This window comes from Prenolepis imparis, unplaced genomic scaffold (genome assembly GCF_030444845.1).
Source record: "Prenolepis imparis isolate NDT839.2.m4 unplaced genomic scaffold, iyPreImpa1.0 SCAF_13, whole genome shotgun sequence".
NCBI classification, from domain to species: domain Eukaryota; kingdom Metazoa; phylum Arthropoda; class Insecta; order Hymenoptera; family Formicidae; genus Prenolepis; species Prenolepis imparis.
Genome location: NW_028141171.1, coordinates 8,319,273 through 8,331,884, shown reverse-complemented (window position 1 = coordinate 8,331,884; position 12,612 = coordinate 8,319,273). Strand labels below are relative to the sequence as shown.

Below are 12,612 nucleotides of genomic sequence, written 5' to 3'. Positions count from 1 at the left end.
GATAATAATATTTCTCAGGATACTATTGGATTTAATTTGCATGGTATGATGTACACGCAACGTATTCTCGAGGAACAAGAAGGAATTAAATTCTTTAGAGATGCCACTAAGAATAGTGAAAACAAGAAGAAAATTAGAAGAAACAAGGAAAAGGCTTTGAAGAGGGCGATTATGAACCTGTAGACTTTTTTAACATGAGAAACTTTGTACATATGTACACGAATAAATATATAGACTTTCATACATGATACATAAATATATATATTTTATTTATACTTTGTATACATACATATACATATGTATACAAAAAATTATAGTAATTAAGTTTATATTAGAAATTATTAAAAAGTAATAATTGTTTATTACAATAATTAAAAATTTATACTTTTTCATTTCTATATATTTCTATCTATTTGTTTTCTCTCGCTTATTATAATCGACATATGTAGATACAGGTTCAGCTGTGTAGACACATGTATAATCGGCATCACAATAAATCGCGCTAAAAATACTAAATTACCTAAATAAAGCTGTATATGAGTATAAATCTATATAATAAAAATCAGTATATCTAGTAAGCGAGAATTAAAAATCAATATCTATAATATATCCATAAAATATCATAACATAACCTCCTTAATAGGATGATTGTTTATTCTCATTTAGCATAAATGAAAATAGAGAATGGATCACGAAGACGAATTTCTTAATGCCTTCTTCACACAGGTTGCTCAGTTGTGCTCTGAGAAGGCTAAAGAAACAGTTGTGAGTAAAGATAATAAAAGTAAATAAAAGTTATGATAAAAAAAACTCGCATTGTTATATGCACTAATGTAATGTAAATTTAATTCAGGAAAAAGAAAGGGAATCATGCAAGCAGATGCAGATGGGTCCTTGGGGGATGCTTCTGATGCATTTACCACAGATAGCTATAGCAGAGCGTTCATATGCAGATTTGGGTTTTCTTAATACTAAAAATAAGGGCTTCCTTAGAAAGGATGTATGTATCCAGCAATTACTTAAATTGACAATTGTTTGTGATTATTAAATTTTATATGTTGATATTGTTTGCAGAACTCTTTAAAAACTGTATACGAATCATTAAAGTCTGATTTAAAGAGATTGGAGGAAATGACAAGAGGAACAAACTCTATCGGCACAACAGTCGCTAATGTTTCCAATCAACTCTGCCAATTCATCACGGCAAGAATCCAGCTGATAGATTTGTCAGTATATTATTATTTCGATTATCTGTCTTTAATCTTATATTTGAAATTATTACATTACAGTTATGAGAAAATGCACAATATGAGTATAAATAGCAAAATTATGAAGCATCAAGAATTGCTGCAGTGTATAGAAGGAATAGTAGAGTGCCATTTATTATCCTGTTCTCATTTAGCATTAACTGCTATTAAGACAAGTTTAACGTAAGTGCCATCCTTGCATTTTTTAAGAATATAAATTTTTATTTAGTATGGGAAAAGAGTTAATAATTCTTATCATTCAGATTAGAATGTGAAATACTAGTACAATTAATGAAGGCGCAAGTAGAAGTTCAAAACTGGAGATTTCTACCGACTCTAATGGCTCTTTATGGAGCACAAGCACGAATGACAGCTTGGGAAAGAACTTTGCAAAGCAAGGAGGTTGGTAATACATCCTATAAATAAGAGAACATTATGAAATAGTTTTTCTAGTATTCTATTCTCAGAGTTTTCAGTCCTGGAAATTGGGCTTTAGTGCAACATTTCTCAAGACGAATCAACAACCGGCGTTGTATCAATGGCTGGTGAAACTACGCAGTGCCATATTAGCTAAATGTTCTTTATATTTTCATACTACTTTAAGTCAACAAGCTAGTTCAGGGGAAATGAGAAGTATCATGAGCAAGCAGAGTGTGGATTATTATCACAAGTAAGATATTATTTCATTGCTTGCATGGTATATATTTAATATCTATCTAATAGTAAATCTAATCTAAACTTTTTTTTTTAGGATACAAAGTTTTCAACGAAAACATGATGTACTAGCAGTACTAATTATTTTCGATTCTAGAGGAACTGAAAATTCAGGTTCGGGATATAGACATCCAGGAAGAGGAGCTGACGTTTCTCCGAGTTTTCCTGTTGTTATTTGTTGTCCTAATGTGAGTAATAAATTTACATTCATTTCCTTGTATTTGTAAGCAAACATATATATATATATATATATATATATATATATATATAAGTGTACATAATACACATATATACATATTCGTATATATATATATATAAGATACAATATTCTCTGTTTTTTTTGTATAATAATTAACAAATAATATTCATATTTTTTCAGACATTTATGCAGAAATTATTAGTACATTTAGACAATATTCAGACCAAGATAAAGGAACGTTATGCAGAACTTCTTGCTATGGATAAAGTTGTATATCATAAATGCACAAAGGTATGTCAATTACAAAATAGTTTTTTTGAACATATCATAAATCATAAATTGAGTTTGTATTGTATTCCCAGGACTTGTGCACATATGCTTTCTATAACACTGATCCTAGAATGACTCTTATAATTATATTTGAAAATGGGAAACAAAGGGACAAGGAAACTCACATTACATCATTCATGACTGATCTCTCTATGCATATCAGGTGTAATAAGGTTTATGAGTGTTTGAAATTATCAAAGTGAGTATCTGTGTAAGAATGAATTATGCCAAAGACCTGATTGTTATAATAAAAAATTAATTAATTAATTAATCTATATACGCAGCTGTATAAAATTATGAATACAATTTATATTTTATATTAATTATCTTGGGATCACTCTTTCTCTGCGCCTCTCATTCTTTGTACCTTTGATGGAATCTTTTAATATAGATATTTCTTGAATGAAATTAATTTCAACTTTGTATAAAGAATAATTTATCAGAGAGTTACAAATGTAAACAATAGAAAAAAATTTTATTTATTCTGATATATTATTTCTGATATTATATTATTTTATTCTGATATTATTTTAGTCGCTGTAATGAGAAGTTTTTCAGCAGCTGCTGAATATGCTTATTTTTCAAATACGGAAATGACTCGTCGATGACTTCGCAAGTCTCGTCTACATCCGTTTTAGAGGTTAGAGTTTTTCGAGTTCAAAGCGCGAGCGTACAGGCGTAGATTCAACGCGTAGTGTTTAAAAAATTGTCATTTGTCAAGAAATTTGCAAGCATGACAGATAACAAGAATGATAAGGCGAAAGTCGATCTTGGATTACTCGAAGAAGACGACGAATTCGAGGAGTTTCCCGCGGAAGGTACACATTTTTAGATTTATTGTGTTGTGCGTAATATAACCTCGAAATTGCTGATTCATTAACTAGATTGGACCGCAAAGGATGAAGACAGCGAGGATATTAGCGTTTGGGAGGATAATTGGGACGATGACGACGTTGAAGACGATTTCAATCAACAGCTAAGGTATTGCTTTGGCAAAAATTCTTATCAAAATATAAGACGAACAAGTTAAACTTTAACCCTCCTCTAAGAATTACTTAATATTATGTATAAAATTTATAAAGCGCTGCAATTATTTTCAGAGCACAATTAGAGAAACAGAAAGCAGGTGAAACAACCAAGGAAAGTTAATTATATAGTAATACGTTTAATTTTATTATCTTACATATAATAAACATATAATTAAATATTAAGTCTGTGTATACGTCTAAATTTCATATTCTCACAATCTTTGGAATGTAATAATAGAACTTGTATACTTTGTATAATATGCACCATATGTTTTGTAGAAACATTTTCTGTATAAAGTGCAGAAAATGCAACTTCTTTGTGTGTGTGTGTACAAAACTTAATTATTAAATATAAATGCTTAGTATAGGTTCAGAAATGCATACAGTACCTTTCCACAAATGACTCGCTTGTTTCATCTTATTTAATTAATAAGGAGTAATTATTCTCTATAATGGAACAAATACTTGGCATACCTTATTGTAAATGTATAATCAGGTACAGTCTTTATTTTAAAAAATCTGTCGGTTTTCGCGAAATGTAAACAGTCAACATATACTGTACATATATATATATATATATATGGCACACATTAATTTCAATTACATAAGTATTTTGATGTATCTTAATGACTCCAATGTATCATTAAGAGAGTAAAATAATGTGCTAAGTGATTTTTTTTGTCTAAATGATTAAATAAAAATTAATTTGTGGTATCATGATTTGTTTTACAGGAAACTAATAGTTCTGATATTAATGCATCTAACATCTGCATGTTTAAATCCATATTAATCTTTTTGATTTCGTACGAACTTAATAAATAGTTCAGAGCTTTGTGTACGTTGTCCTCACCAAATAGCAATTTTACACCATATGAGATTTTTTCCTCTAATGTGCGCACCAACTTATCTTTCAATTGTGCATTGGTTTGACTTGTGACATTATTGTGTGGTGTATCACAAACTAGTGAAGAATTACTCAAGGAGTCAAATAACCAAAGAATCATTTTCTGCAAATAAACTTAGTTATGAAAAGCTCATAAACAATATAATACTTTTTTTTCAGACTTAACTCTCACCTGCAAAATTGGCTCTGAGATATTTCCTAATAGCAATTTAGTCCATCTAACGACTGCTTCTTGCTGTAATGTATTATTACTAGCAATCCCTGTTAGAAGCTCACAAATTAGATCTATAGTTGTACATGTCAATGCTAGATTAGAATCCAACTCATCGACTTCATCTGAAAAACATAATACACTTTTTATCATTACGAAACATAATTTTATAAATATAAAAAAGTACTATTATTACTGTAGCTACCATCGTACGAAGTGTTAATAGTTTCCCACCAACAATCCAGTAACTCTGAACTGCCACTAGTTTCCATTGAATCAACTGCCTCGTAAGCTGTGTCTACCACACAATATTCTGTTTTTTCTGCGATCAATTGCTGTAGTTCACAAGCTAGACTTTTCTACAACAATGAACAGATATTTCAAAGGATATTTTTATTTTTATATTATATTTATATACATATTAATATATAATTAATAATATATATTATTATATTATAAATAAATATATATGTGTGTTGTGTATGTATGCATATATATTATATTGTTATATATTTAAATAATTAGCATGCTTCTACTGCAATTTTAGATTTCATTACCGATTTTATATCCTCGACAAATCTCCAGGGTATGTCAGACAATGGCATTAAAGTAGGTAGAGGAGGAGCTTCTTCTTCTTGATCCATTTCGAAGCCTGGTACAACAATCTTCAATGTATTGAAGACACCAGTTACAGTCTTAGCCAAAAATCGATCAAAACGAGGTGCTACCGCGTCCGCTTTTTTGCCCGCGTTACTACTTGGCCGAAGAAAGTGACGCAATTGCGGTGGACATTCATTCGCCAATCGCGTACACAGCGTTTTCAAATACATCTCCAGTTCTATCCGCCCACCTTCGGGCAACACTAGCTCGGACATAACATTACTTAATGATGGAATCTAAAATTTGTAAACGTTATGCAATCATTAAGTTTAAATTAGCTGAATTATTATTTTCTTATGATTTTATATTTAATATTTGATATTTGTATGTCTCTTATGAATTTATATTTAATATTTGTGTATCACTTAATAAATCTTACTTCTTCCAGACTGAGATGCAACTGAACAAAATCGGAATATTGTCTCCTGACAGTAGCAGTGGTTGTTTCGAATAGATCTACTCCACGTTGCTCGACATCATCGAATTGTATGCAGTAAAATAATTGTTGCGAACCATCTGTTGCAGTATTCAATTCATTCCTTGGAATTGACAAATTCATAAACTGGCTTCCTTCGTATATTACATAAGATTTTTCTTCAACGTGTCTGAAATTTACATAATAAGATTAAATTTATATAATAAGATTTACAGATTCATATAATATATATGACTAAATAAAATGTCGTCTTTACTAACAGCGGTGTGGTTGCTGTGGACTTTTGTTGTAACAGATTTCTAAGCCTAGCGATGGTTGTGGCGAAATCCGTTGGTTCTTCGTATACGGGTGAAATCTTATCCTCTTCTAATTCCAGATCTGCATCCGTTATGCTATCTCCCCAGAGGCCTCTGTGTTCTGTTGTGGAGAGACCCTTTAAACATAAAGTCGATCTTTCTGGAGCTGCCATTGAAGCTGCGTCTTCGTCTTTGCTCGTAGTAGTTGCAGATGAACTAGATTTAGGTACAGATTTTGGCAATTGCTGCGGGATCACAGCAGCTGTCGCGGATACGATGCCATCGCTCAGAGCAACAGTTATGGTACCCTGAAGGAATGATTAAGTGTATTTTGTAATTTTCGTAACGTGATACTGACATTATCTGATAATGTACATTTTCTTTAGCTGGAGTAGCGGCAACTGTATTTGGCGGAGTTTCCAGAAATTTTAATAAGTTTCCGAGCATCCAATCTGGGCAGCTTATTGTGTCTATTGTTATTAACAGTCTCTTTGCTAAAATAGATAACAGAAGTTTGCATGGTAATGAACTGGTTAATTCCCATTGTAGGAACTCCTGTGCTAGAACGGTAACCAAATGATGTAACATATGTTCTAATGTTGATGCACTGCGAGAACCAGGATGTAAATATTTGTATGCTTCCTCCACACTGGATACAGCACCCTTTTCGACTCGATGTAGTGCTCTGTAAAACGTGCTGATAAGGACGACGGACTTTAACAAACTTTTGTAAAGATAATTAAGATAATAGATTCATACCTACGATATTCCTTTAAGTGTAACAATAATACATTTGCGAACTTATTGGCGAGTTTTATTTTATCTATAAAACTGGCTTTCAAAACAAGTCTCGTTAGAAACTTGCTCAACAAGTCTTGCGCTTCATTGGGGAATGACTTGTCATTACTTATATTTTTGTACCAAATATCCATACACTTTGCATCAATATCTCGTATTGCATCCGTTAAATTCACCTTTTTTCTCTTTGTTAAAGGAATGTCATTTTTACAGGAATCTTGCGAGATTGCATTATTATTGCGTTTAACAGTAGCTTTTTGTGAAGAACTCAAGTTCTTTTGGTTTTCACTATCATTTTCATAAATAATTTCTATATTCTTGTCCTTGTCTATCAAAGAATCCAAACTCAGATAACTAATTAGCCTCTTGTATATCCATTTATTCATAAACTCTAAAGAAATTGGACTATTGGCTTTAAGTGTGAGACGTAATAAGCAACAACTCAGCCATACAGATACAATTGTAATAAATACGGCCCAGGAGATGGAAACATATATCGGCAGAGGTGTAAGACCTGTCCATCCCTGTATAACTAAAGACAATACTGCAGCTGATATACTAAAAACTAATAATATTTGGTTTAACCAACTCATTGCTATAACTTTCTCCATTTTGCATTTGTTGGTGCTTCTAATTAGCTATAAATTAAGCCTCACATTTTGTGTTACAGTAACCAGTTGCAGAACCTGTTGCAAAAAAAAAGACATTCTTAATCTTCCACTTAAATCATCTATCATATGTAACTAGAAAAATAGAATACTCTCGATTGAAAAATCAATATATTTACTTAAAACAAAAGGAGATCAATGTTTGTGTGCGAGTACAAAACAATTCAGTGAGTAAACATCAAATATGTGTATCTTACAAATACAGTAAATAGAAGTAAATATACAGAGGGAATAAATTTAGTTTATATACAACGTAAAAGCATGCTATACACTCGAATATTTATTGACAACTCTTGGAGACCTACCGGACATCCATTCTTTCTTTCGCACAGCTGTTCGCCATTCCTGGCGTTTTCTCGTGGGGAGGTTCACCCCGCCGCGTTAACAAGTTGAAGGGTCGCGAAAGAATCGATCGCACTCTGTCATCTGTTATGACAAATCCATATCGCGCGGCGATCTCTTTTTCACGTTGATTCGTTCGCGTGTCGAAGCAGATCTTCCGTCAACATTCCCGTTCCATTGCGCGACGCGACCATAGATGACGCGATTTAACAAGATAACCAACAATCAGTCGTGATTTCGCGGATCGAATCGCGTCTCGTGACGTCACATTTTTCTCCACCTATCGCGCTAATTTATCTATAAAAATTGCCAGCACTGATAGTGCTATAAATCATACACATTCACGTATCTTCTTTTCTTTTATGACGTAAAGGCGTTAGAACGTCTATCTATATATGTATCTATAGCTTCAGGTTGTACGAAACGGGTCTGCGCGCGTCCAGAAGTTGATTTCGTATATCTTGGAAACTTGTATAATTTAATAGTACGTAATATATATATTTGTATGTATAATTCGAGAGCTATTTTATATTATGTATATTCGGAGAATTTTTTATTATACGGAATACGGTGTTTCGACATCCAAAAAATTCCTCCCCTTAGTACGTTAATGTATAGCGTTCGTGTAATTCAGATAACTCGCGAATGTTGAGATTCTCAATAATTAATAATATATTTATTCGAATTAAAAGGTCCGGAGCTCTCCATCGTTGATCGAACGCAAATGTCCAAGGAACGACGTACCTCATCATCTGTTTGCATTGTACCTGCATATATACATCAAACACATACGTACTCGCTCACCGCGAGTGCCCTAATTTAGTGCTCGAGAAAGGAGGGATTTTAAGAAGGTAATGGACCGCCGATGGAGAAAGAGAGAGAGAGAGAGAGAGAGAGAGAGAGAGAGAGGGAGATGTTCGGACCGATTTCTAGGAGGGGCTCTATTTTTGCTATTTCTTCATAGAGGTAGAGGTATCGCACGCCCACATTACTTCGCCCCGCTGCTATTGAGTTACGCGCATCCCCGAATTCCCGGCACGTGGCCGACACATGGCGGGGGCCAAATATAACGAAGCTGTCGCTCGAAATACACATATGCCCCGTTCAGCCCCGTTGCTCATGTATGGTCTAAAGCGAATGCGAAAGCGATATAGAAGTACATTTTACACTTTTCTTTCGTTACGGTGTTCCTTCTATCGCGTTGCGATCTATTTCATTTATTAACGCATTCTCTTTCTTTTTCCTTACTTAAGATAATGTTACATCTCCTTTAAGAGAGAAAAAAATGTTACATCTCTCTCTCTCTCTTTAAGAGAGAAAAAAAAAAAGAAAGAGGAGTAAAACAAATAAATATATTAGTCTATAAATTATTGCGATGAATTATTCTTATCTTGGAAAAAACTCCTCGTAATATGAATTAAGTATATTGTTTTTTTTTAATTTTGAAAATGTAAGAGTTTGCAAAAATTATATCGACTACTTTCATATTGATTCTCTCTCCTTTAATATCTCGGCAAACATTATAATGTCTGTATATTTGATATTTAGAATTCTATTATATTTTTATATTTTCTGGAATTTTTTATATATACTTTTATATTTTTTATTTCGACAGATTCGAGATGGCACGTCAAACTATATACATATTCTGCTTGCTGTATGCAAAAATCAAACTATTCTATAACGATTGCGCGAGGATGGTGATGAAAGCTTCTCCCTTAAAGTCACAGCTGACTCGTATTTTAGAGTTGTCATCGTGAGAACAACGTTGATGAAAGATCATACTCTAACGTGGAGTTATTACATAACATATGATTTTATTGTCAATTAATCGTAAGGTACAATAAGAACGCGATTCGCCGGACAGCAATGTGAGCCGACGTCGACGTGGCCGGATGTGCCTGATCGTGAACCCTCGTTATTGTTGTCGATAATCATGTTACGAGTGTCGCAAAAGCCAAACTTGCGCGATCGTCAGCGAACAAGCGTATATATATTTATGTGCACAATGTATAAGTACATATGTATATATGTATGCGTACGTTTACACATGTGGGCGGAGAAGAACTCAAATTGCTCAAATTGTCGAAAAGATTATGGATAAATTAATTAACATTCATAAACAAATAGTCGTGTTGTATAAACTACAAAGTATAGTAAAGTCTGGTAAATGTGTAGCATAAAGGCACTTGAGTAATTGGTTTTTTTCTGCGATCTCGTATCTCGTCTCTTTCTATATATCTTTCTCTCTCTTTCTTTTTTTCTTTTCCTTCCCTTTTCTCGTCTCTTTGTATTTCATAATGAATGTTATGTAATTTGTAATTGCAAATCGTGTGTGAATGTGTATGAGAAGGAGATAAATAAGGGAAAGAAAAGAGTATCACGATGATGATGAGTGAATGAACGTTTGATTGATTCTCGACGATATGTCTTTTAGAAGCATTTACGGTGAACGATACCGGGGCCGGACTCGTCGTACTCTTGCTTGGAGATCCACATTTGCTGGAAGGTGGACAGAGAAGCCAGGATGGAACCGCCGATCCATACGGAATACTTCCTCTCGGGTGGAGCGATGATCTTGATCTTGATGGTTGACGGCGCGAGAGCGGTAATTTCCTTTTGCATACGATCAGCGATACCGGGATACATGGTGGTACCACCAGAGAGAACGGTATTGGCGTACAAATCTTTGCGGATGTCGACGTCGCATTTCATGATGGAGTTGTAAACGGTTTCATGGATACCGCAAGATTCCATACCCAAGAAGGAAGGCTGGAAGAGAGCTTCGGGGCAGCGGAACCTCTCGTTACCGATGGTGATGACCTGGCCATCAGGCAACTCGTAGCTCTTCTCGAGAGAAGTGCTGGCAGCAGCGGTAGCCATTTCCTGTTCAAAGTCCAGGGCGACATAGCAGAGCTTCTCCTTGATGTCGCGGACGATTTCTCGCTCAGCCGTGGTGGTGAAGCTGTAGCCTCTCTCGGTAAGGATCTTCATGAGGTAATCGGTAAGATCGCGTCCGGCCAAGTCCAGACGGAGGATGGCATGAGGAAGAGCGTAACCTTCGTAGATCGGTACGGTGTGAGAGACACCGTCACCAGAGTCCAAGACGATACCGGTGGTACGACCGGATGCGTACAGGGATAGAACGGCCTGGATGGCGACATACATGGCCGGGCTGTTGAAGGTTTCGAACATAATCTGTGTCATCTTCTCTCGATTAGCTTTCGGATTCAAGGGCGCTTCCGTAAGGAGAACCGGATGTTCCTCAGGAGCGACACGCAATTCATTGTAGAAGGTATGATGCCAGATCTTCTCCATGTCATCCCAATTGGTGATGATACCATGTTCTATGGGATACTTTAGTGTCAATATACCTCTCTTGCTTTGCGCCTCGTCGCCCACGTAGCTGTCTTTTTGACCCATACCGACCATCACACCCTAAAGAACGATATTATTTGATTGTTATGTAAGCGTGTTTAAGTTAGATGATATATTAAGTCACTGTCTTTAATGAATCTAATAGCATTTTTGATTTGGGAGCAGTTTAATTACTCCTGAAACGATAAATTTTTTATGAGGTTTCGAAAAATAGATATATGGATGTAAGTTAAAAGCCTGAGGCAAAATTATGTCTTTAATTAATTTCAAAACGATTCCTCTTTAGTCTAAAACGCTATATATATTGTACTAATTAAAAGAGATTTTTATAATTCTAACTAATAATAATGACGTCTGTTCATAGGTATATAATGCAGATCAGATAAGTTTACAAATATCTCTCTGACCAACCTGATGACGAGGGCGGCCGACGATGCTAGGGAACACGGCGCGCGGTGCATCGTCCCCTGCGAATCCGGCCTTGCACATACCGGACCCATTGTCCACAACTAATGCCGCAACATCATCGTCACACATCTTGATTGATTGTTGATGTTACTTTCTGAGAACACACATCGAAAGACATTTCATAGCGTAAGTTATTATATTAATAATTACGAAAATATTATGATCAAGTAATTCTTGATCAATAAATTGATTCGATTAGTCTTTAATTAGATTGTATTCGAGTTAATACAAAAAAGCTAATTATCTTTCCCACAATTTTTGAGATAAAAGATATTGAAAATTAATATAAAAAGATGAAGATGAGAGACAATTGACTGCTAAAAGAAATTTTATAATTATATCATATTAACATTCACTTGTGCACATTCACCATAGATATCACTTCACGCTTTATTCGATTACGCAAACCTCTTCCGATTCGCGCTTCGCACCATTTCTTTTCGGGGATTTCCGGAAAATATCATACGATCAGCGAAACTTTCTATCAATTTCAAAAATCAATTTCCGATACTCAAAAACTTCAACGTAGCACCGTTTATTCGAATCACTGTCGAACCTGTCGATCGAGCATCAAGAATCTTCGCGATCGTTAGGAGAATAAGACCAGAGGAGATTCTCGAAGATGGTGCGCGCAAAGCGAAGGGGTTGCTGTGATTCGCGGTTACAAGTAAGCACGGCGATTTGTTACCGTTCGCTAATGTGTTTCGCAGAGCCGAGAAAGAGAGATCGGCGGACGATCGCTCAGGATCGCGTATTGTACGTCGTGCAAGAGACCGGGCGAGAGCGGCGAGTGGCGCAGTGCCGGCTCCGTGGGGTCCCTTTATCCATATCGGTCGGCGGCCGAAAATAGCGATCCGCCCCTTACATGGAAATCTGCTGTCCGCATTAACGTTGGGCCGGGAGCCCGCGTTGCCCGTTAGAGTCGGCCTAGTC

General features: G+C 35.1%; 5 protein-coding genes across 8 annotated transcripts in view; 3 read left to right on the top strand and 2 right to left on the bottom strand.

The window, feature by feature from the left end:
• LOC145944810 (WD repeat-containing protein 3) overlaps positions 1-242 on the top strand; it is a 49,334-nt gene extending 49,092 nt beyond the window's left edge. For both annotated transcript variants that reach the window (XM_083053375.1, XM_083053374.1), the window contains one exon: positions 19-242. In XM_083053375.1, coding sequence (XP_082909501.1) covers positions 19-183 — 165 coding nt within the window. In that variant the 3' untranslated portion in view covers positions 184-242. The remainder of the gene's footprint in view (positions 1-18) is intronic.
• A 184-nt stretch (positions 243-426) lies between these two features.
• Positions 427-2,809, top strand: LOC145944409 (KICSTOR subunit 2). Of its 3 annotated transcripts, XM_083052713.1 has the most exons (10): positions 427-574; positions 667-765; positions 854-1,000; positions 1,075-1,226; positions 1,290-1,430; positions 1,511-1,649; positions 1,715-1,917; positions 1,999-2,149; positions 2,341-2,451; positions 2,523-2,809. In XM_083052713.1, the coding sequence occupies exons 2-10, from the start codon at positions 685-687 to the stop codon at positions 2,691-2,693; spliced, it is 1,296 nt and encodes a 431-aa protein (XP_082908839.1). In that variant the 5' UTR covers positions 427-574; positions 667-684; the 3' UTR covers positions 2,694-2,809. The 3 variants fall into 3 exon arrangements, with proteins under 3 accessions (XP_082908839.1, XP_082908838.1, XP_082908840.1); XM_083052712.1 differs by lacking the exon at positions 427-574 and having other exon boundaries at positions 600-765; XM_083052714.1 differs by lacking the exon at positions 427-574 and having other exon boundaries at positions 603-765; positions 1,724-1,917; positions 2,523-2,803.
• Positions 2,810-3,127: 318 nt separating this feature from the next.
• Positions 3,128-3,895, top strand: Sem1 (Suppressor of exocyst mutations 1). The gene is made up of 3 exons (XM_083053605.1): positions 3,128-3,308; positions 3,375-3,471; positions 3,591-3,895. Exons 1-3 carry the CDS (start codon positions 3,224-3,226, stop codon positions 3,637-3,639), a joined length of 231 nt encoding a protein of 76 aa, XP_082909731.1. The 5' UTR covers positions 3,128-3,223; the 3' UTR covers positions 3,640-3,895.
• A 141-nt stretch (positions 3,896-4,036) lies between these two features.
• On the bottom strand, positions 4,037-8,147 carry LOC145944905 (uncharacterized). Its single transcript, XM_083053590.1, has 9 exons — positions 7,797-8,147; positions 6,785-7,509; positions 6,401-6,710; positions 5,990-6,333; positions 5,673-5,898; positions 5,191-5,529; positions 4,839-4,992; positions 4,595-4,758; positions 4,037-4,525 (listed from the first exon to the last, which is right to left on the bottom strand). Exons 2-9 carry the CDS (start codon positions 7,432-7,434, stop codon positions 4,220-4,222), a joined length of 2,493 nt encoding a protein of 830 aa, XP_082909716.1. The 5' UTR covers positions 7,435-7,509; positions 7,797-8,147; the 3' UTR covers positions 4,037-4,219.
• Positions 8,148-10,103: 1,956 nt separating this feature from the next.
• Positions 10,104-12,515, bottom strand: LOC145944909 (actin, muscle). Its single transcript, XM_083053602.1, has 3 exons — positions 12,368-12,515; positions 11,623-11,773; positions 10,104-11,271 (listed from the first exon to the last, which is right to left on the bottom strand). The coding sequence occupies exons 2-3, from the start codon at positions 11,746-11,748 to the stop codon at positions 10,267-10,269; spliced, it is 1,131 nt and encodes a 376-aa protein (XP_082909728.1). The 5' UTR covers positions 11,749-11,773; positions 12,368-12,515; the 3' UTR covers positions 10,104-10,266.
• Between the last annotated feature and the right edge of the window lie 97 nt (positions 12,516-12,612).